The sequence below is a fragment of the Tauraco erythrolophus genome, chromosome 29 (assembly GCF_009769465.1).
Source record: "Tauraco erythrolophus isolate bTauEry1 chromosome 29, bTauEry1.pri, whole genome shotgun sequence".
Lineage (NCBI taxonomy): Eukaryota > Metazoa > Chordata > Aves > Musophagiformes > Musophagidae > Tauraco > Tauraco erythrolophus.
In genome coordinates this window covers 6,027,373-6,048,862 of record NC_141493.1, presented here as the reverse complement: position 1 = coordinate 6,048,862, position 21,490 = coordinate 6,027,373, and the positions used below count along the sequence as shown (strand labels likewise).

General features: G+C 51.6%; 2 protein-coding genes across 2 annotated transcripts; both read left to right on the top strand.

Moving 5' to 3' along the window:
* Window positions 1-1,444: 1,444 nt before the first annotated feature.
* Window positions 1,445-2,569, top strand: LOC147526691 (uncharacterized). Its single transcript, XM_086628013.1, has one exon. The coding sequence runs from the start codon at window positions 1,445-1,447 to the stop codon at window positions 2,567-2,569; it is 1,125 nt and encodes a 374-aa protein (XP_086484139.1).
* A 6,249-nt stretch (window positions 2,570-8,818) lies between these two features.
* Window positions 8,819-21,485, top strand: LOC147526690 (ubiquitin carboxyl-terminal hydrolase 42-like). Its single transcript, XM_086628012.1, has 7 exons — window positions 8,819-8,978; window positions 19,232-19,429; window positions 20,113-20,223; window positions 20,299-20,401; window positions 20,550-20,617; window positions 20,779-20,849; window positions 21,399-21,485. The coding sequence occupies exons 1-7, from the start codon at window positions 8,819-8,821 to the stop codon at window positions 21,483-21,485; spliced, it is 798 nt and encodes a 265-aa protein (XP_086484138.1).
* Window positions 21,486-21,490: the final 5 nt, after the last annotated feature.

The following is a 21,490-nucleotide window of genomic DNA, read 5'->3' as shown; positions in this document are numbered from 1 at the left end:
CATAACACAATTGATGTCCTACATACTATGGGCATCCCCAAACCTATTTAGGCATTGTGACACTCGAGTGACTACAGTCACGGGGTGGATTATGTGGGAAAATAACTGAAGTTGGAGGGGAATGGGAGAACATTGTCCCCCAAAATTCAGCGACATCTCAACATAAGCTGTTATATCAGAGCAGCTCTGAGATGACACACAGCTGCTGCTCCCAGGAACAAACAAGGCCTATGTAATATCCTTGAAATGGGGAACAGAGTGATACGGAAGTATCACAACCCATCCTTGTTATCAGGGATAATGAATAGCAAATAAGGCCTACGTTATACCCTTGAAATGGGGAGTAGAGTGGTACGGAGATATTACGGCTCATCCCTGTTATCAGGCATAAGGGGCGCCTGGTGAAGATAAAGATGAATCACAACCACTGCCTCAGCAGCAATGGTGAAATCATGTCCTTTAGCTACCAAATCACACCTCCACCCGCCTCCGAGCTGCGACCAACCCTCACTAGAGAAATTTACACCAATCCTAATAAAGTTATGTATGACTAGAGTCACTCGAGCTCCACCTTGTTCTGGGTTGGGCTGGAAAAAGGTTAATTTTTTTCTTTTTCGCAGGAAGCTGAAAGGGACACGGTTCAGAGAGCTGACCCAGCCTGGCCAATGGCTATTCTATACCATGTGGCTCATGCTCAGGGTATATATTGGGGGAGCAGCCGGGGGAGGGGTTCGCTTCAGTGATCGGGAGCCAGCGGTGCGTCATGTTTGGCGTGTGGTCAGTTCATATTGTTTTTCACGTTTGCACGTTCATAGTTGTTTACCCTGTTCTTTCCTTTTCCTGATATTGTTCATTTAAATCATCCTTATCCCAACCTACTGGTCTCGCCCCTCTCGTTCTGATTTTTCTCCTCCCATCCTGCCGGAGGGAGGAGTTGAGCGAGCGGCAGCGTGGTAGCTCAGCTGCCGGCTGAGCTAAACCACGACAGTCCTTTTTGGCGCCCAATGTGGGGCACGAAGGATTGGGATAACGACAGAGCCAAATTTGTTATACCTGTTTATTGTGTTAATAGTGATTGATCATAATGTTCTGGTTGCTTTCATGGTGGTTTTCCGCAATTCCCTACATGCCCTATGTACTGTTTGTGATGATGTTTATGGCGGTTGGGAGATGGCTCAGGGCCCTCCTGGCACTGTACGGGATAACGAGGGCTTATGGTCCGGTCGTGGCGCTGGCCACGCAGCTGGGCTGCTCCGTGTACGCGGCATTGGCATCATGACCGTATCTCGGGCACCACTTCCCGGAATTTTTTGGAAATCGCGCCCAACCAACGGAGGAGGTGTGGGACAATCCCATCTGCCGGCCCTTCAGCCCGCCCTTCTCATTCGGGCCGGGTACAACAGCCTTTGAGGATTTTGAATGTCCCGGGGGTGCGCTGGCCAGCATGGTCCTACTGCTGCTTGTCTGGAACGGGTTTCAGGTCCTGTCTGGGGTTAAAGAATTACTCAAAAAACTCAAGAGATGTGCCCCAAGGCAGGACAAGTGGCATGGTGTGTGGGAAGACATGGGGAAATTCCTAGAACAGTGGGCACCTCAAGTGTTTTGGGAATTCACCCCCAAACAAATACAGAGCCCTGACAAACTGGTAGAGCAATTGGGAAAAGTGTGCTGTCGCCCTGGCAATTCCAGGGAGACGCAGCTCACTGCAGTGTGCTGGGGCCTGGCCCACGCCTGCCGAGTGGCCGTGTCTAATACTGTTCAGCACCCTCAAAGTGGGGAGGAGGTCCCTGAATCTGGTAACAGCGTGACAGATGCTGCAGCTAAACCGGAGAACCCACCTGCTCCCCTGTCAGTGGCCCCTGTACAGAAAAGAAAGTGCCTAAAGAAAACAGCTCGCTTAGTAAGGGATGAAAATGAACCAGGGCCATCACAAAAACAGGAGGAAGAGGTAGAACCCACATATGAGACGGTGATCATCCGATCACTGTCGCAAGGTGAGCTGCGAGATATGCGAAAGGATTTTAGCCGCCTTCCAAACGAGAACATCGTCACCTGGCTGCTCCGGTGCTGGGATAATGGGGCCAATGGCCTGGAACTAGACAGTAGGGAAGCTAGGCAGCTGGGATCCCTGTCTAGGGAAGGGGGCATTGACAAAGCGGTTGGAAGGAAAACACAAACCCTCAGCCTCTGGAGGCGGCTTTTGTCAAGTGTGAAAGAAAGGTACCCCTTCAAAGACGATATTACATGTCGCCCAGGCAAGTGGATCGCCATGGAAAGTGACATCCAGTACCTGAGGGAGTTAGCTGTGGTGGAGGTGACTTATGGTGACCTGAATAATGAGCAGTCACCCCTAGATCCAGATGAAATCCGATGCAGTCAGTTCATGTGGCGAAAATTCCTACGAAGTACACCACCGTCATATGCCAACTCATTGGCAATATTGGCTTGGAAAGAAGGTGAAGAACAAACGGTGCAGGATGTGGCTGCTCAACTCCGGCAATATGAAGGAAGTGTTTCTTCCTCCGTACAGACCTGTGTTGCAGGTTTGGAGAAACTGTCACAGGAGTAACACCAATTCAAAGATGATATGTCCCACTCTCCACCTGCATGGACCTGTGCAGAAGCAAGTGTTCCCCTGATCAAGAGAGAGAATACAGAGTGTACACACCTCGAGGCAGCCTCCGGTTTTTCCAGCGTGACCACGGAGAGGACATGAGGAAGGGGGATGGGAAACCTACCTCGACCCTAAGGGCACGGGTACAGGAACTGAAAGGAAAAACAGTCATAAAAGGGGATTCTTCCAGGAAAAGTGTTGCTCCAGTTTCCAGTGGACAGCACCCCAGACAGTATAGAAGGGCTGACTCCATCTCTGATCCTCTTGAAGGCACCTCTAACTCGTTCGTACAGAAGGACCGTGATGAACACAGTTACCAGGACTAGAGGGGCCCTGCCTCCAGTCAGGGGGAGGAGAGGGAGGAGAGGGATAACAGGATTTATTGGACAGTATGGATTCGATGGCCTGGCGTATCAGACCCACAGGAATATAAGGCTTTAGTGGACACCGGTGCACAATGCACCCTAATGCCTTCATACCATAAAGGGGCAGAACCCATTTGTATTTCAGGAGTTACAGGGGGGTCCCAACAGCTGACTGTGGTAGAAGCTGAAATGAACCTAACTGGGAATGACTGGCAAACACACCGTGTTGTTACTGGTCCAGAAGCCTTGTGCATCCTGGGCATAGACTGCCTCAGGAGGGGGTACTTCAGGGATCCAAAAGGGTATCGGTGGGCTTCCGGTGTAGCTGCTATGGAGACAGAGGAAATTGAACAGTTGTCTGCCTTGCCTGGTCTCTCGGAGGACCCTTCTGTTGTGGGATTGCTGAGAGTTAAAGAAAAACAGGTGCCAACAGGTGGCAACTAAACTGGTCAGGGGGCTGGAAAATAAAACTTATGGGGAGCGGCTGAGGGAGTCGGGGCTGTTTAGCCTGGAGAAGAGGAGGCTGAGGGGAGACCTGATTACGGCCTACAAGTACTTGAGAAGGGTTGGTGGGGAGGTGGGGGAAGGGCTCTTTACATCAGTGATGGGTGATAGGACAAGAGGAACTGGGTATAAGCTTAGTCAGGGGAGATTCAGGTTGGATGTTAGGAAGTATTTCTTCTCTGAAAGGGTTGTCAGCCACTGGAATAAGCTGCCCAGGGAGGTGGTTGAGTCTCCATCCCTGGATGTGTTTAAGAATAGGGTGGATGATATACTTAGGGATATGGTTTAATGGGGATTAGGGACGGTTGGACTGGATGATCTCTAAGGTCTTTTCCAACCTAGAAATCTATGAAATCTATGAAATTGCTACCATGACGGTGCACCGGCAGCAATACTGCGCCAACCGAGACTCTCTGGTTCCCATCCATGAGTTGATCCTCCAACTGGAGAGTCAAGGGGTGATCAGTAAATCTCATTCCCCCTTCAACAGTCCCATATGGCCAGTGAGGAAGCCCAACAGGGAGCGGAGATTAACAATAGACTATCGTGGCCTGAATGAAGTTACACCGCCGCTGAGTGCCGCTGTGCCAGATATGCTGGAACTCCAACATGAACTGGAGTCAAAGGCAGCCAAGTGGTACGCCACAGTTGACATCGCTAATGCATTTTTGTCAATCCCTTTGGCACCGGAGTGCAGGCCACAGTTCACTTTTACCTGGAGGGGTGTTCAGTACACCTGGAATCGACTGCCCCAGGGGTGGAAACACAGCCCCACCATTTGCCATGGACTGATTCAAAACGCACTGGAACAGGGTGAGACTCCGGAACATCTGCAGTACATCGATGACATTATCATATGGGGTAACACAGCCGAAGAAGTTTTGGAGAAAGGGAAGAAAATAGTTCGGATCCTTCTGAAGGCTGGTTTCGTCATAAAACGAAGTAAAGTCAAGGGACCTGCACAGGAGATCCAGTTCTTAGGAATAAAAAGGCAAGATGGGCGTCGCCACATTCCAGTGGAAGTGATCAACAAAATAGCAGCTATGTCTCTACCAACTACGACAGTGGAGAAACGCAAGCCTTCCTAGGTGTTGTGGGTTTTGGAGAATGCACATTCCAAGTTACAGCCTAATTGTGAGCCCTCTTTACCAGGTGACTCGGAAGAAGAACAATTTTAAATGGGGACCTGAGCAACAACAAGCCTCTGAACAAATTAAACAGGAGATTGTCCATGCGGTAGCCCTTGGGCCAGTCCGGGAAGGACAAGATGTAAAAAATGTTCTCTACACTGCAGCCGGGGAGAATGGCCCTGCTTGGAGCCTTTGGCAGAAAGCACTAGGGGAGACTCGAGGTCGACCACTTGGGTTTTGGAGTCGAGGATACAGAGGATCCGAAGCCCGCTACACTCCAACTGAAAAAGAGATACTGGCAGCATATGAAGGAGTCCGAGCTGCTTCTGAAGTGACTGGTACTGAAACGCAACTCCTCCTGGCACCCTGACTGCCAGTGCTGGGTTGGATGTTCAAAGGAAGGATCCCCTCCACACATCGTGCAACTGATGCTACGTGGAGTAAGTGGGTTGCACTCATCACACAAAGGGCCCGAACAGGAAACCCCAGTCGCCCGGGAATCTTGGAAGTCATCACAAACTGGCCAGAAGGTAAAGATTTTGAAATGTTACCAGGGGAGAAAGTATCACGTGCTGAGGAGGCCCCACCATATAATAAACTCTCAGAGCGTGAAAAACGGTGTGCTCTGTTCACGGATGGGTCCTGCCGCAGTGTAGGGAAACATCGGAAGTGGAAAGCAGCTGTGTGGAGCCCTATGCGACGAGTTGCAGAAGCTGCTGAAGGAGAAGGTGAATCGAGTCAGTTTGCAGAGGTAAAGCCATCCAACCGACCTTAGATATTGCTGAGTGAGAAAAGTGGCCAATGCTCTACCTCTATACTGACTCATGGATGGTGGCAAATGCTTTGTAGGGGTGGAAACATGTGGAAGGATACCTGAGACATGTGAACAATCCAGCCTTTCCTGGGAGCACGTGCCTGGATGCAGAAAGGGAATTCGACACCATGATGACGTTGCTTCCGGGATGCAACCAATCATACTCAGGGGTGGGCTATTGTTTGTATTGTAACCAATCATAGATTGCCAAGTCTTGTTTAGAAAGCTATAAAGCACGCTGAGTGTATGCAAATAAAGGTTCACTTGTTTGATCACATTGATCGTGTCAGGTGTCCTCACTCATCTCCCGCAATTGGCGCCCGAACAGGGACCCTCAGAATCCTCAAAGCAAAGTTGCAAGACTTGGCGAGGAAGAGGGTGGAAGGCCGACCGAATGATCCGCTGCCCCGGCGGAATGAGCAGTGACCTGCCCAGTCACTAAGTGGAAAAAGGTGCACCTGTTTAGTCGCTGGATCGACGCTGGAATCTCGCCTAGAAGAGGTGAGCGGTCGGGGAGACAGATGGGGTTGGATAAGCAACAAGAGGCTGTCCTAAATCTGCTCCAACACATGCTCTCTGTGAGAGGACTTAAATATGAATCCTCGGCTCTTAAAGGGCTGTTAATGTGGGCATGGAACAAAGAATTAATCCCCTCAGTAGGAGTCGTTTTTGAACTCGCTACGTGGGAAGCCATAGGTAGAGAGCTATGGGATGATATCAGTTCGGGGGGAGCGAGTGCAAAGGAGGCGAATAAATATGCTACCCTGTGGAAGTCAATTAAAGAAGCGTTACATAGCATGAAAGTCGAACGAACTGTTGCTACGGCTGTAGGTGCTGTGGCTCCTGAAGCTGCTCTTAGTACAATAACTGGCATCGTCTTCATCCTCCTCCTCTTCACTCTCATGATCATCGTCTCTATCTTTTCTACGCGAATTTCTGTGCCTGTAACACCACCATTACCTTCTGCTATCAAAGTAGAAACTGCGAATTCAGGGACCACGTGCTTAGAACCGCGCCGAAATGGCGGCAGCCAAAATGGCGACAGCATGCGCCAAGATGGCGGCAGCACGTGGGCAGAAAAGGGGACTCGGAAGAGAAGGCGGAAGAACTACAAAGGGGCGGGGGAACAGGCGGACGGTCCTGCCGGCCTAAGTCCCGCCTCTACCCTGACCTCCCACCACCCCGCCGAGAGCTCCACCCAGTGGAGGAACCTTTGTCCGCACCGATTTCTTTGGGAGAACAACAGAAAAAGGAACTATCTGAGGAAGTCTTGCAGCAAGTTATGGACAAATTATCGGAATTAAAAACGACAGATGCCAACGAGAGGAAAAATCTCCATAATACACCTAATCCTTTTGCTACGTCGTTATCACCCGCCAGTGCCGACTGCTCCACCACCCTTTGCGCCACCGGATGAAGAAGAAAGAAGCAGAAGATGGAAGGGAGTTATTCGTGAAGCCTTAATCGAAGGAAATTTTCTACCATCTGCCTTTACCATTATCACAGACCATGGGGAAATAGAAAATGGGAACCTTTTGACTGGAAAATTTTAGAAAAGGCGCGTTCTGCGGTATCGCAATATGGGCTTCAATCCAGTTATACTCAACAACTGTTGCAATTTATTTTCACAGCAGATGTGCTGATACCACACGATTCTCAACAAGTTGCCAATATTCTTTTGTCCCCTTCTCAGCAGCTTTTGTTTTCCAGGGCCTGGCAACAACTATGTGAACGTGAAGCTGCACGGACCTCGGCAGCAGGGAGATCCTCTATATGGTGTTCAAGCACAAATGCTGATGGGTCAAGGTCCTTTTTCAAATACGGCATTACAGCAAGGGTTTCTGGGAGAAGTATTGCAGTTGTCACAACAATTAGCTTATCAAGCAATGATTTCAATTAGAGAACCGGGAAAAGTATATTCTTTTGCAAATACTAAACAAGGCCCCCAGGAAAGTTTTCCTTCCTTTATTGATCGTGTACATCAGGCTGTTCGAAGTCATCCTGATTTGATGAGACAATGAAGGAACAAGTCTTTAAAATGTTTGCCTTTGAGAATGCTATGATAAAGTAAAAAGGGTCTTGAGCACATTGTCTAGAGATGCCCAAGTGGCAGATATGTTAGAAGTTACGGAAAGCACCACCGGTCCTGCATCTTTAGTTGCTGCTGCTGCGGTATATAGTGCTGTTTGTCCTCTATTAGAACAAAAAGAAGGAGGAGCTAAGCAAAAGAAATGCTTTAATTGTGGGAAATCAGGCCATTACAGAACTCAATGTAAACAGCCACAACAACAGCAGCAATATAGTAGCAAGAATGGTGCAAAAATTGCAAAAGGGATAATCATAATACCAATGAGTGCAGGAAACAGCGATGAGCTGCCTATGATAGTACACAGAAAAGGAATGGGCTCGTTCTGGAAAGAAAAACACAAGGCCTAGTACTCTATAAAGATTAAAAAACAGGGAAGTGGGAAGGACCAGTAGAATTAGAAGTAACAGGCAGAGGATATATGGGGTTTACTTACAGGAAACGGACCACTGTGGGTTCCGGCGAAGTGGGTAAAGCCATATATACCCGAAGCAAACTAGAATGTGGCTTCTTCCCACAGATACATACTGGTTACTGACAAGAAATGGTTTCAAAAGCCTCAGAAGAATATGTAAACTGTTTTTTATGCTTCTTGTTGTTTGGTGTATTGCAGGTGTGGGGGTTGCTTGTATGCTTAATAATTTGTCTGTTACACTTGCTCACGAAAATGATTGAACAGGTTGTAAAACAAGTCTGGATTGTTCAAAAACAAGAAGGGGGATGTGTGGAAGGATACCTGAGTCATGTGAACAATCCAGCCTTTCCTGGGAGCACGTGCCTGGATGCAGAAAGGGAATTCGACACCATGATGACGTTGCTTCCGGGATGCAACCAATCATACTCAGGGGTGGGCTATTGTTTGTATTGTAACCAATCATAGATTGCCAAGTCTTGTTTAGAAAGCTATAAAGCACGCTGAGTGTATGCAAATAAAGGTTCACTTGTTTGATCACATTGATCGTGTCAGGTGTCCTCACTCATCTCCCGCAGAAACAGAACAACTGGCAATGCAGACGCAAACCCATCTGGGCTGTCCCGTTGTGGCAAGACATTGCTGCACGGATTGAAAAGCTGGTTGTGAAGGTACGGCACGTGGATGCTCATGTACCCAAGAGTCAAGCAACTGAAGAACACCAAAACAACCGACAGGTGGATCAGGCTGCTAGGATTAAAGTTGCTCAAGTGGATCTGGACTGGCAGCATAAAGGCAAAAAATTTTTAGCTCAGCGGGCCCATGATACGTCAGGCCATCAAGGAAGGGATGCCACATACAAATGGGCTCGCGACCAAGGGGTGGATTTAACCATGGACTCTATTGCGCAGGTTATCCACGAGTGTGAGATACGCGCTGCGATCAAGCAGGCCAAGCGGTTAAAGCCTTTTTGGTACGGAGGCCGATGGTCAAAGCATAAGTATGGGGAGGCCTGGCAGATTGATTACATCACGCTCCCACAAACTCACCAAGGTAAGTGCCATGTGCTCACAATGGTGGAAGCAACAACCGGATGGCTGGAGACCTACGCTGTTCCCCATGCCATTGCCTGGAGCACTATTCTGGGCCTCGAGAAACAAGTCCTGTGGCGACATGGCACCCCAGAAAGAATCATGTCGGACAATGGGACTCACTTCCATAACAACGTCATAGACACTTGGGCCAAGGAACATGGCATTGAGTGGGTGTATCACATCCCCCATCACGCACCAGTCTCTGGGCAAATTGAGCGATACAATGGGCTGCTAAAACAACACTAAAAGCAATGGGTGGTGGAACTTTCAAACACTGGGATACTCATTTAGCAAAGGCCACTTGGATGGTTAACACTAGATGTTCTGCCAGTTGACCCGGCCCTGCCCAGTCGAAACTCCCACGTATTGTAGACGGCGACAAGGTCCCCATAGTGCGTGTAAAGAACATGTTGGGGATGGCGGTCTGGGTTAGTCCTGCCTCGGGCAAAGGCAAATCCATTCATGGGATTGCTTTTGCCCAAGGACCTGGTGCACTTGGTGGGTGATGCAGAAGGATGGGGAAGTCCGATGTGTACCCCAGGGGATTTGATTTTGGGAGAAAACAGCCAATGCATTACATTGTATTACGTTAAGGCCACACGCCAGTCATAGACCAGAGCGTGGTTTCTTTTTTTTTGTTCATGTTCCCAGGAACAGAATTAAGACTCGGAGTCAAGCGCCAAAACAACTTTATTGGAAAGAGAGAAAAGAAAGATGCAGAGAAGGGAAGAGTTGGAGGAGAGCTGCCACCATGGAATTGCGGTGTCCCAACAGTCTGACTCCTCGAGCAGGTGGATGCGAAGTCCCCAGTCCCGCTTGGCTCCACCCACTACCTGGCAGTGGTGCGCATGCCCAGTGCTGTTCCTCGGGGCGCCACCAGGGGTCTTCGATGGTCTCCAGGCCCCTCTGTTTTTGGACCACAGGGTTTGGGTGCATGCTGGTTTTCCTAGGTTCCGCTCTCAGGTCCATGGGAGGGCAGGAGATCTTCGACACAGCCAGTGGTCTTCCTTCCCGACAATCTTCGGATGGACATCCGCGACTGGTGTGTCTTCAAAAAAATGGTTCTCCATGGTGGCACAAGTGATAGAGGTAGAGAAAGAAAGAAGAAAAGAGATGGCGCGTAACAACAATTTTCAATTTGGAAATAGAGACTTAACAATTTTAAACCTGATTATTGAACCAATGAACAACGATAGCTAACAACAGTTTTCAACATTAGAACAGAGATTTAACTTTTTTTTTAACATATAAGTAACATTGAAACAACAGTTTAACAACTTTAACATCTTATTAACATTGAATAGTAACAACATTTGGTGGCTCTGACGCCTCGGGAGCAGGCTGCGGGGATGGCCTACATGGACAGCGACAACAACAAAAACGCTCCCGGGGAAACAACCAATAATCACAAACACAACGATTGGAAGTAAAGTCAGGCAATAAATTGGAAAGAATATTGGCATAAATTTCATCATTTTTCTCACGGGTTTTTTTTTGAAGATATAACGCAACACAACTCTGCCCTCGCGATCCATGCAGCCTGCTGCCCTGGACTGTTGGATTCTGGGATAGTGTGCGCAGCAGAAAATCATTTCCACGCCCCCTGTCCAGAGCACACAAGTGGTTTGAAATTAGAATGAGTTTTTAGCAATCGATGTCCAGCGACTTTCCTGAGACTGACATCTCCGACCACAGTCAAGGATCATGCCCGACACACCAGCCACGAGCTCCAGATGCAGCGTGCAACAACCTGATACTGCACACCGCCTCGCCTGACCTGAAGGACTGTTGGGATAACGGGGCCCCCGAAATCGCGGACTAAATGAACTCACGGACATGTTAGAGGGATGGCCCATAAATTAAGGGGATTAATTGGAAGATGTAATGTTCTGAGCATGATGCAGATGGTATAGAATAAGGGGTGGATAATGTTCTGGGTTGGGCTGGGAGAAGGTTCATTTTTAATTTTTTTTTTTCTTTTTCGCGGGAAGCTGAAAGGGTTCAATCTATATTCTGTCACAAATAAATATATATAATGGTTCCAGAGACGTGTCTCCTTATTAGGAGTTTTGGCCATAGTATTACTGCTGTTAACCTATAGGTGGGTGAACACCCTCCGACTAACTGTGGCTGCCAAGGGAGGACAGGTGGAGTTGGGTGCAAGGGTGCTCGTGGCATTTGGGGGAAACCAGTATACTAGCTAGAATTATCTTCTCGTCTACTGGTGTTGAGTCCCGGTGCTCTGACTTGGGTGCTGATAGACCGGGTCTTTGACCGCTTAACATGACACCGCCCCAACGGGTTCTCATCCTGGTGATGTCACAGGTGCCAGAGTGCATCCCAGCCTGGAACTCCAGGTCACTATCTTATGGAGACTTGTCCCGGTGATGTCACAGGCACCAGAGTGCAACACAACCTGGTGTCTCTGTTCACCACCCCACAGGACTCATCCCAGTGATGTCACAGGAACCAGAGCGCATCCCAGCCTGGCGAGCCTGGTCTTGGCCCCACGGGGACTCGTCCCGGTGATGTTACAGGCGACAGAGCGCATCACAACCTAGTACCCCTGTTCACTGCTCCACGGGGACTTGTCCCAGTGATGTCACAGGCAACAGAGCACGTCACATCCTGGCACCCCTGGTAACCACCCCACTGGACTCGTCCCGGTGATTGTCACAAGCGCCAGAGCGCGTCCCAGCCTGGCGAACCTGGTCACGGCCCCCACGGGGTACTCATCCCAGTGATGTCACAGGTGCCAGAGCACATCCTAGCCAGGCGCCCCTGATTATCGCCCCATGGGGACTTGTCCCAGTGATGTCACAGGTGCCAGAGCACATCACAGAGTGGAAACCTGGACACCGACCCACGGGGTCTCATCCTGGTGATATCACAGGCCCCAGAGCGCATCACAGCCTGGCGCCCCTCGTCACCACCCCACAGGGACTCGTCCTGGTGATGTCACAGGCGGAGAGCGTGTGTCCCAGTCTGGCACCCCAAGTGACGGCACCAATGGGACTTTTCCCCTTGATGTCACAGGCGCCAGAGCGCATCCCAGCCTGGCAATCCTGGTCACCATCTTATGGAGACTCGTCCTGGGATGTCACAGGCCCCAGAGCACATCACAGGCTAGCATCCCTGGTAACCACCCCACGGGACTCATCCCGGTGGTGTCACAGACACCAGAGCACATCCCAGACTGGTGAGTCTGGTCACGGCCCCACGTTGACTCATCCCACTGATGTCACAGGCCCCCAGAGCGCATCACCAGCCTGGCAACCTTGGTCAGTGCCCCGCGGGCATCGTCGCGGTGATGTCACAGGTGCCAGAGCGTGTCCCAACCTGGCACCCCTGGTCAGTACCCTGCGGGGACTCATCCCGATGATGTCACAGGTGCCAGAGCACCTAACAGGCTGCCATCCCTGGTCACGGTTCCATGGGGACTTATCCCGGTGATTGTCAAAGGCACCAGAGCGTGTCCCAGCCTGGCGCCACTGGTCAACGCCCCATGGGGACTTGTCCCGGTGATGTCACAGGCGCCAGAGCGTGTCCCAGTCTGGCACTCCTAGTCAGCACCTAGCGGGGACACGTCCCAGTGATGTCACAGGGACCAGAGCGCATCCCAGCCTAGCCCCCCCGATCATCGCCCCAAGGGTAATTATCCCAGTGATGTCACAGGCGACAGAGTGAGTCCCAACCTGGAAAGCCTGGTAAGCACCCTGCGGGGACTCTTTCCAGTGATGTCATAGGAGTCAGAGCGCATCCCAGTCTGACGCCCCTGGTCACCATCCCATGCTGACTCGTCCTGGTGATGTCACAGGCTCCAGAGCGCATCCCAGCCCGGCACACCTGGTCATCGCCCCACAGGGACTCGTCCTGGTGATGTCACAGGCACCAGAACACTTCCCACCCTGGCACCCCTTTTCACCGCACCACAGGGTCTTGTCCTGGTGTGATTGTTTGATGGGGGGGTTCTGGTGGCAGGAGCAGGGATTTGCTCCCTGTTACATCTCTGGTTCTGGCCACCAGATCGGACTCCCATCCCCCTCAGGGTTTGAGCCAATCGGCGCCTCTGCGAATTGCCCTATTAAAGTTGAGATGAAGGAACCAGAAAAGGTGCCTTTGCCCAGGAGTGAGGAGAGGGGAGGGGGGCGCTGCCCCCGCTGAGGATGGCTGCAGCGGAGCCACTTGAAGAACTCAGGGAGCACCCCTGTCCAGGGGTGCCCACCGGGGTGAGTTCACCCAGAGAGGACTGAGATCCGAGAGAAACGGCCACACTGACACCAGGTCAGTGAGGATGGAACGGGACGAGGTGTGATGGAGCTGAGTTTCCCCTGCAAGCGGTGGCCAGATGGCAGGCGGCCCCCTGCAGCCAGAATGGACTCAGTGGAGCAAAAACCCACTTGCAGCCCATGGAGACGCCCACATTGGAGAAGAGATGCCTGGGCCTGAGGACAGTCGTGAAGCATGGGACGCACGACAAGGTAGAGACACATTTAGAGTCTATATGATGATCCACGCAGGAGCGAGTGGCAACGACTCCCTAAGAATCCGTGACTGTGGTAAAGCCCGCACCGGAGCAATCCGATGGGGAAGGATTGCATCCTGCAGGTAGGACTCACACTGGAAAAGTTTGTGGATTTCCTCGTGAGTAGGGGATCCACTGGAGCAAGGGAAAAGGGTGTAAGGACTCGTCTTCCTTTACAAAAGGAGCGGCAGGTAACAACATGGAATGATTTGACCAGCACTCCCCCACTCCCTGTCCCCCTCTGTCGCTGGGGGAGGAGGTAGAGCTGGGAAGAAAGGAAAAGGGGGAGGAGGTGTTGCTTTTAAGATCTGGCCTTGTTTTCTTTTTATCCTCTCAATTAACTGGTTTTCTTTGTCTCTATCTTTTTAAAGTAACTGATAATAAATGAATTGTTTTATTCCCAAGCCGAGTCTGTTTCATAGATTTCATAGATTTCCAGGTTGGAAAAGACCTTAGAGATGATCCAGTCCACCGTCCCTAATCCCCCATTAAACCATATCCCTAAGCAGTTCATCCAGCCTTTTCTTAAACACATTCAGGGATGGGGACTCAACCACCTCCCTGGGCAGCCTATTCCAGTGGCTGACAACCCTTTCAGAGAAGAAATTCTTTCTAACATCCAACCTGAACCTCCCCTGACTAAGTTCATACCCAGTTCCTCTTGTCCTATCACCCATCACTGATGTAAAGAGCCCTTCCCCCACCTCCCCACCATCCCTCTCAAGTACTTGTAGGCGCGTAATCAGGTCTCCCTCAGCCTCCTCTTCTCCAGGCTAAACAGCCCCAACTCCCTCAGCCGCTCCCCATAAGTTTTATTTTCCAGCCCCTTGACCAGTTTAGTCGCCCTTCTCTGGACCCGCTGCAGGAGCTCAATATCTCTCTCAAAGCGAGGGGCCCAAAACTGGGAACAATATTCCAGGTGCGGCCTCACCAGTGCCGAGTACGGGGCAGGATCACTTCCCTGCTCCTGCTGGTAACACTATTCTTGATACATGCCAGTATCCCATTGGCCTTTTTGGCCACCTGGGCACACTGCTGGCTCTATCAAGCCGGTAGTCAACCAACACCCTCCAGGTCCTTCTCCGCCAGGCAGCTCTCCAGCCACTCCTCCCCGAGCCTATAGCGATGCTTGGGGTTCTTATACCCCAAGTGAAGGACTCTGCGCTTGGCCTTATTAAAGCTCATGCCATTGGCCTCAGCCCAACGATCCAGTCTGTTCAAATCCCTCTGAAGCGCCTCCCTACCCTTGAGCAGATTGACACAGCCTCCCAGCTTGGTGTTGTCCACAAATTTACTGAGGGTGCATTCAATCCCCTCATCCAGGTCATGGATAAGATGTTAAACAGAACGGACCCAGCACTGAGCCCTGGGAACCCCACTGGTGACCGGCCTCCAGCCGGATTTAGGCCCCATTTACCACCACTCTTTGGGCCCGGCCATCCAGCCAGTTTTTAACCCAAAGGAGGGTGTGCCTGTCCAGGCCAGCAGTTACCAGTTTCTCAGCCATGAGAAACTGTATCAAAGGCTTTACTGAGGTCAAGGAAAACTACATCCACAGCCCTTCCCTCGTCAACCAGGCGGGTCACCCCATCACAGAAGGTGATCAGGTTTGATTGGCAAGACCTGCCTTTCATAAACCCATGTTGACTGGGCCTGATCACCCGGTTAACCTTTGTTTCTTGTGCTGTCTGAAGGAACCGATAATGGATTAAATTGATTAGTCCCCACGCCGAGGCTGTTTTCCCGCGGCCATGGCTCATGGGTGATCCCTCCCTGTTCTCATCTCAACTCTCAGGCCTTTTGTTACGTTTTTTTCTCCGCTCCACCCCACTGCAGGAGGAGGAGTGAGCGAGTGACCACCTGGTGCCTTAGCAGCTGGCCAGGCTAAACCATGACGATAAGTTTTGTTAATTTTGCATTGGCAACAAACACAATTTCTACAGACGAATGGAATTGGCTGTAAGTTATGGACATGCCAGGGGGGTTGGCCGCAGCCATAACAGAAGCATTTCTGGAACATGAGCACAAGTTCCTCCAAGTCGTGACCATGCTCGCAGGGTTGACAGAGTTTCAGAGCGCTCCCAGCCGGCTCCTGCAGCCAGTGCTGCTGGGGGGCCAGCCCTGCTAAGGCAGAAAAAGCGGAGCAGATCCCCACAGCGGGGCAATATTCTCCACATACGATATTTGGAGATCACGGACTATCACCCCTCAGTACGTAGGAAGAGGTGGAAAAAACGTTGATGCAGCACCGGGGCCCTCCAACACCAGCTCCAAGGGGGCTCCAGCACCCAGTGCTGCTCGGGAGCAAACTCGGCTGAGGCAGAGAAAGCAGAGGAGATCCCGGCGTCGGGGCTATGATCTCTGCAGCTCGTTCGTGGACATCACAGACTACAACCCCTCAGCAGGGAGAAGGTGCATTTCTGCAGCCTCGAGATACACATTGGACAAACACTCACGGTGCTGAGTAGTGATGGGGCAGACTGCGCCTTCTGCATCTGACTTCTGCCATGCCGGAGAAGAGGAGGGGGAGGAGGTTTTTGGTTTTTGGGAACACCAAAACCACCCCCAGCAGGAACCAAGCTGCACAAAGGGCACCAGCAGCCCACCCTGTCCCTCCTCCCAGTGCTGCCTCTGGCCAGGGAGAGCTCAGAGAGCCCTTCCAGAGACTTGGACAGTTCTGCTGCCTGGCCTGCACTCACAGGTCCCTCGAGGAAGAGCTTTAATCCCTATTCAGCTTTTGGGATCACCTTGCAAAAACAACAGTCATCTGGAGCCAACAGGCAGAAAAGCCAAAGCCAGAATTAAAAACACTTGTTGGTCTTGCATGTGTGATTTATGGGCTGTTTCCTTCTCGGTAGGTTTTGGAGCAATTGGTGGAAATACCCAAGCTGAGAAGATGGTCACCCCATCATAGAAGGTGATCAGGTTTGATTGGCAAGACCTGCCTTTCATAAACCCGTGTTGACTGGGCCTGATCACCCGGTTACCTTTGTTTCTTGTGCTGTCTGAAGGAACCGATAATGGATTAAATTGATTAGTCCCCACGCCGAGGCTGTTTTCCCGCGGCCATGGCTCATGGGTGATCCCTCCCTGTTCTCATCTCAACTCTCAGGCCTTTCGTTACGTTTTTTTTCTCCGCTCCACCCCACTGCAGGAGGAGGAGTGAGCGAGTGACCACCTGGTGCCTTAGCAGCTGGCCAGGCTAAACCGTGATGATAAGTTTTGTTAATTTTGCATTGGCAACAAACACAATTTTTACAGACGAATGGAATTGGCTGTAAGTTATGGACATGCCAGGGGGGTTGGCCGCAGCCATAACAGAAGCATTTCTGGAACATGGACAGTGGCATGGCTGTTGCTGAATTTCTAGTCATAGTAGTTATCCATCAGTCTTGGAATGCTGCACAATCTCATGAGTGACATCTGTCTGTTGAGGGGCAGGGGAGAGGTGCTCGCTAACGAGAATGTACCGGTCTGTACCGTTGGGTATCGGAATGGTTTAAGCACGCAGTGCAACATGTGTTGGTGAGCAGGGATTTTAGTAGTGAGAATGAGACACGAAGGGATGGTTAGAAGACGTATAAGTGTATTAAATCATGTAGAACCTGAGCACAACGCAAGTGGCATGGAATAAGGGGTGGAGATCGTGTTGGCTCTGGCTGGGACGGAGTTCCGTTTTTTCCCAGCAGCCCTCACAGTGCGGTGCTTTCTGTTCACAGTGAGGAAGGTGTTGAGAGCACAGCAGTGTTTGGGCTACTGCTGAGCATCTAGGCTGTCCCTCCAGCATCCCTCCCAAAAGGCTGGGAGTGCTCAAGAGGTTGGGAGGGGACGTAGCCAGCACAGCTGACCCAAACTGACCAAAAGGATGTTCCATGCCATGGGACGTTGTGCTCAGCATAAAAAACTAAGAGAAGGGAGGAAGGGGGTGGGCGTTAGTCATCAAGGCGCTGGCCAGAGCAACCACTACGCACCTTGAGGCCCTCCCAGGCAGTGGCTGCCGATGGGAAGTACAGAAGAAATCTTGGTTTGTTTTTCCCATTGCTTTCGTGCACGGCCTTTGCATTTCTTTATTACGCTGCCTTTATCTCAACCCACGAGTTCTCTTTCATCTTATTCCGCCCTGTCCTGCTGAGGAAAGGAGTGATAGAGCAGCTGGGTGGAGAGCATGCGGCCAGCCAAAGTCAAACCAACAAAAGGCCGCACTGTCCCGTCCCTCCCTTGCGCACCGGGGCAGGACATCCCATGGAAGGCCACACTGTTCCCACCCGTCCTGTGTACAGGAGGCAGGACATCCCGTGGAAGGCCATACTGTCCCACCCCTCCTTTGTGCAGGGGGTCCGGAACATTCCAGAACATTCCATGGAAGGCCACACTGTCCTGTCCCCCCCTTTGTGAGGTAGGGCAGGCTGTAGCCAATCAGGCCACACTGCCCCGCCCCCCCCCCGTGATGTCATTGCTGGGACACCTACATAAGGCCACTCGCCCACCCCAGGGGTGGCAGACGCGGGTCTTGGCTTCGGCGCGGTGGCTGCACCGGGCTCAGGGGCTGCCACCCCTCGCAGAGCCAGGAGCGCAGCCGCTGTTGTGGAAGAGAGTCCGTAAGGACACACCTGAGTGGGAATTCTCAACAGCACAAACTGGGACGTGCTGCTGGGTTTCCTGCTGTCGTGAGCAGTGGAAGATTTTCCAGTCGCCTTTTCAGTTCCTCCTTGAGGTCAGTGTCAGATCCTGGTTTGCTCTGGACAGGTTTAGTCCCCAGTAGCGGTGGGATGGCTGCAGAGGTATGGTGGGCAGCGACGACTGCTCCAAGTCTGGATTGGGTTGTTCCCAGGAGGTGGTGTGGGTTTTTGGGAAAAGAAATCCCCATGATATCATGGATGGGCAGATAGATTTAGTGGCTTCACCTGTGCCAGGCTGTACGCTGAGTACTGTTGGGCTTGTGCTTCCTTTTGGTGAGAAGGATGTAAAAGGAGTTGGAATTAGGGAGCTCTGGAGAGGCTGTGAAACCTGGGCAGGGGTAAAGGTATGGGGTGTGAGTTTTGCTGAAACGGTTGGCGACCAAATGGAGAATACTCGATAGGAGTTTCTTGGTGTCCTGGGAGTTAAGCCTTCTGAGAAACCTAAACGGAGTTTAAAAATGCCCAGCTGCTGAAGGGCCCTTCTTCCCCAAGGCTCTGGCATGAGCGCTGGGCAGGCGGGCACACAGAAACCTTCCCGGCTTTTTTGTGCGCGTCAGAACGTCACGGTGTGCTGGGTCTGTGTGCTGGGGGTTTTGGTAGCGGGAGAGGGGCTGCAGCCCCTGTAACTTCCCGGGCTCCAACACCGGTCGGAGCGGTCTCTGGCCAGGTCGGACCCCCCATCCCTTCACGCCAGGGCCGAGCCGGCAGCGCCTCTGCCGATGCCCCATGTACGATGGGGACAAGGGAGCCCACAGTGTGGCTCGGAGCTGCAGTGAAGAGAGGGGGGAGGCAGGGGCTGCCCCCTCCCCAGCTTCTGTGCAGGCGAGTGGAGCAGCAGGCAAACAAACTGCCCTGAGCTCAGCAGGAGTAAATTTCAAGGGCAATGTTAGGCTTCTCCCGATGTTTCTGCGCTGGAGAATACATGCTCCTGTACAGAGCTCGACTTTTAAAATACGCTTTCGTGCACCAGTATCGTCTCAACTCTTTTCAAATGTCATTTCCCTGCAGTCGTTGCTGAGGGCATGGCTCCACCACAAAGGATCCTCCTTCCCCCGGAGATCTGCATGGAGTGGCAGCAAAGACAGAGTGTTGGAGCGGGACTCCACAACCTGGGCAACACGTGCTTCATCAACTCGGTCCTGCAGTGCCTGACGTACACCCCTCCTCTGGCCAACTACCTGCTCTCTCGTGAGCACAGCCAGTCATGTGAGCACTTCTAGGAACATCTCCTTGTAAATCTGTTGGGCACTTCCCAAGGATTCCCAGAAGCTGGAACATGATTCAGGAGAAAAGCAGCTCTTCTTTGTCAACCCCCTGAGTGGGTGTTCTTTGAATGCTCAAGCCTAGAAGCCACTTGTCGTGTTGTCATGGCTTAACCCAGCCAGCAGATAGGCTACCGCCTTGCTCGCTCGCTCCTCCACCTCGGTGGGGCGGAGAGGAGAGATCGGAAGGAAAGGGCAAACCGGTGGGTTGGGATAAGGGCAATTTAATAGAACAATACCAGGAAAACGAGAAAGGAACCTGGAAACTAAGCTTGCTCCTGACCCGGGAAGCAAACCCCCCCGCCCAGCTCGCTCCCCCAGTATTACTCTGAGCGTGTCGGCACATGGGGTCGAACAGCCCACTGGTCCAGGCTTGGTCTGCTGCCAGTGCCGTGTCCCCTCTCAGCTTCCCATAAAAAAGTTAACTCTTTCCCAGCCAAGCCTAGGATGCGTACCTAGGTGTGTCCATCTTCAGAGAGGCACCTCTTTCTAGCTTGTTGGGACGTTGGAACCTTGGGACAAGAGGAGTGGAGACTGTTCTTATAACTTCAAGATCTCCATGAGATTTCCCATCACTAGGGATATTCTGCTAACCTGAGGAGCTTGCTTCCCTCTCTCTCTCTTCAGGTCATCAGAAAGGCTTCTGCATGATGTGCATAATGGAAGCGCACGTTCACCAGGCCCTGCATTCCTCAGGCAGTGCCATCCGGCCTACCGCTGTCACCAGTGTCCTCAACCGTGAGTCCTTTCAGGTGCTTTTACAGGTTTTCTTCCCTTCTCGTAGGAGAGAACTGCTAACACCTTCTTTTTTAGGAATAGGAGAACATTTCCGGCCTGGCAGGCAGGAAGATGCCCATGAGTTCTTGGGCTGTACTCTCAGTGCCTTGCAGACAGCTTGTCTGAGCGGAAGCAGCAAGTAAGCACAAGCAAATTACATTTTCCGATGTTCCCGAGCCCTTTGGACTCCGTGATGTAGTCCTGTCAAGAAAGCCCTACGGCCAGGGCTTTCGGACAAAGGAGAACTCTTGGAGGTGATAGCTCTCTGCCTTACCCTTTCTTTCCAGCTGGGACATCTCTTCTCAAGAAGCTACCGTTGTCCATCAAATATTTGGGGGCCTTCTGAGATCCAGAGGTACTTTTCCACAGCTATTCTTCTCCTTGGAATTGTCTGTGCCCTTCTGTCTGCCTGTGATAAACAGTTGACCATGTCACCGGCATAGTAGGTATGAAGGACAGAAACCAGCACAGCCGGTCAACTTGCCCTATGGCTGAGCATTTTGATTTGTCTTCCAGTCACGTGCTTGAGCTGCAGAGCGGTTTCCAGTTCGTACGAGGCCTTCCTGGATGTCCCTTTGGATATAAAAGTAAGAGAGTTTGTAATTGTGCTTTGAGACATCCCCTGTAGCGTTCCAGAATCCACGCATTTGGCTTAAAAACTTACACTGCGAGTGCAAGAGAGCTTGGTGGTAGGTGGCAGGTGGAATGGACTGTGTCTGTCTGGGGAGGCCACGGCAGTGGTCTCCCTGTAGGCTCTGGCTTTAAGCCGGACACGCGTGATCCTCTCTGCACCCTTGGCGAGCTCTCATCCTTCTTCCTTTGCCCTTCCTCCACACCCGTCTGACTCCCGGGCTGATCTTGTTTGTATTGTTTTCATTATTGATGACCCTGCATATCACTGGTAGTTGAACTGAGTGGTGGCACAGAGAGGAAGCTCCTGATAGCCCCGGGAATCCCTGGGAACTGTGGGAAATGTCCAGCAAAATACCCTCTTTCTGCCTCTTTCTGGACACTGCTTGTGGGTTCACAGTGGGTCTGCTCAGCGTCAGCTACCTGGGCCCTCTTGTCAGCTCCTCGGAAGTGTTTGGGCCAGGGCATTTCCCCGAGCTCAGCGCTCTCCTTTCTCACCCCTCCAGGCAGCCTCATCTGTCACCGCAGCTCTGGAGGACTTTGTGACACCCGAGCCGCTGGGCGATGAAAATGCTTACAAATGTGGCAAGTAAGATGA

Coding starts and splice junctions, on each gene's coding strand:
- LOC147526691 (XM_086628013.1), top strand. CDS start 1,445: ATGGTCCTACTGCTGCTTGTCTGGAACGGGTTTCAGGTCCTGTCTGGG.
- LOC147526690 (XM_086628012.1), top strand. CDS start 8,819: ATGGACTCTATTGCGCAGGTTATCCACGAGTGTGAGATACGCGCTGCG. Junction 8,979..19,231: donor GCTCCCACAAACTCACCAAG/GTAAGTGCCATG, acceptor ATTTCCCTGCAG/TCGTTGCTGAGGGCATGGCT. Junction 20,402..20,549: donor TGTCTGAGCGGAAGCAGCAA/GTAAGCACAAGC, acceptor CTTTCTTTCCAG/CTGGGACATCTCTTCTCAAG.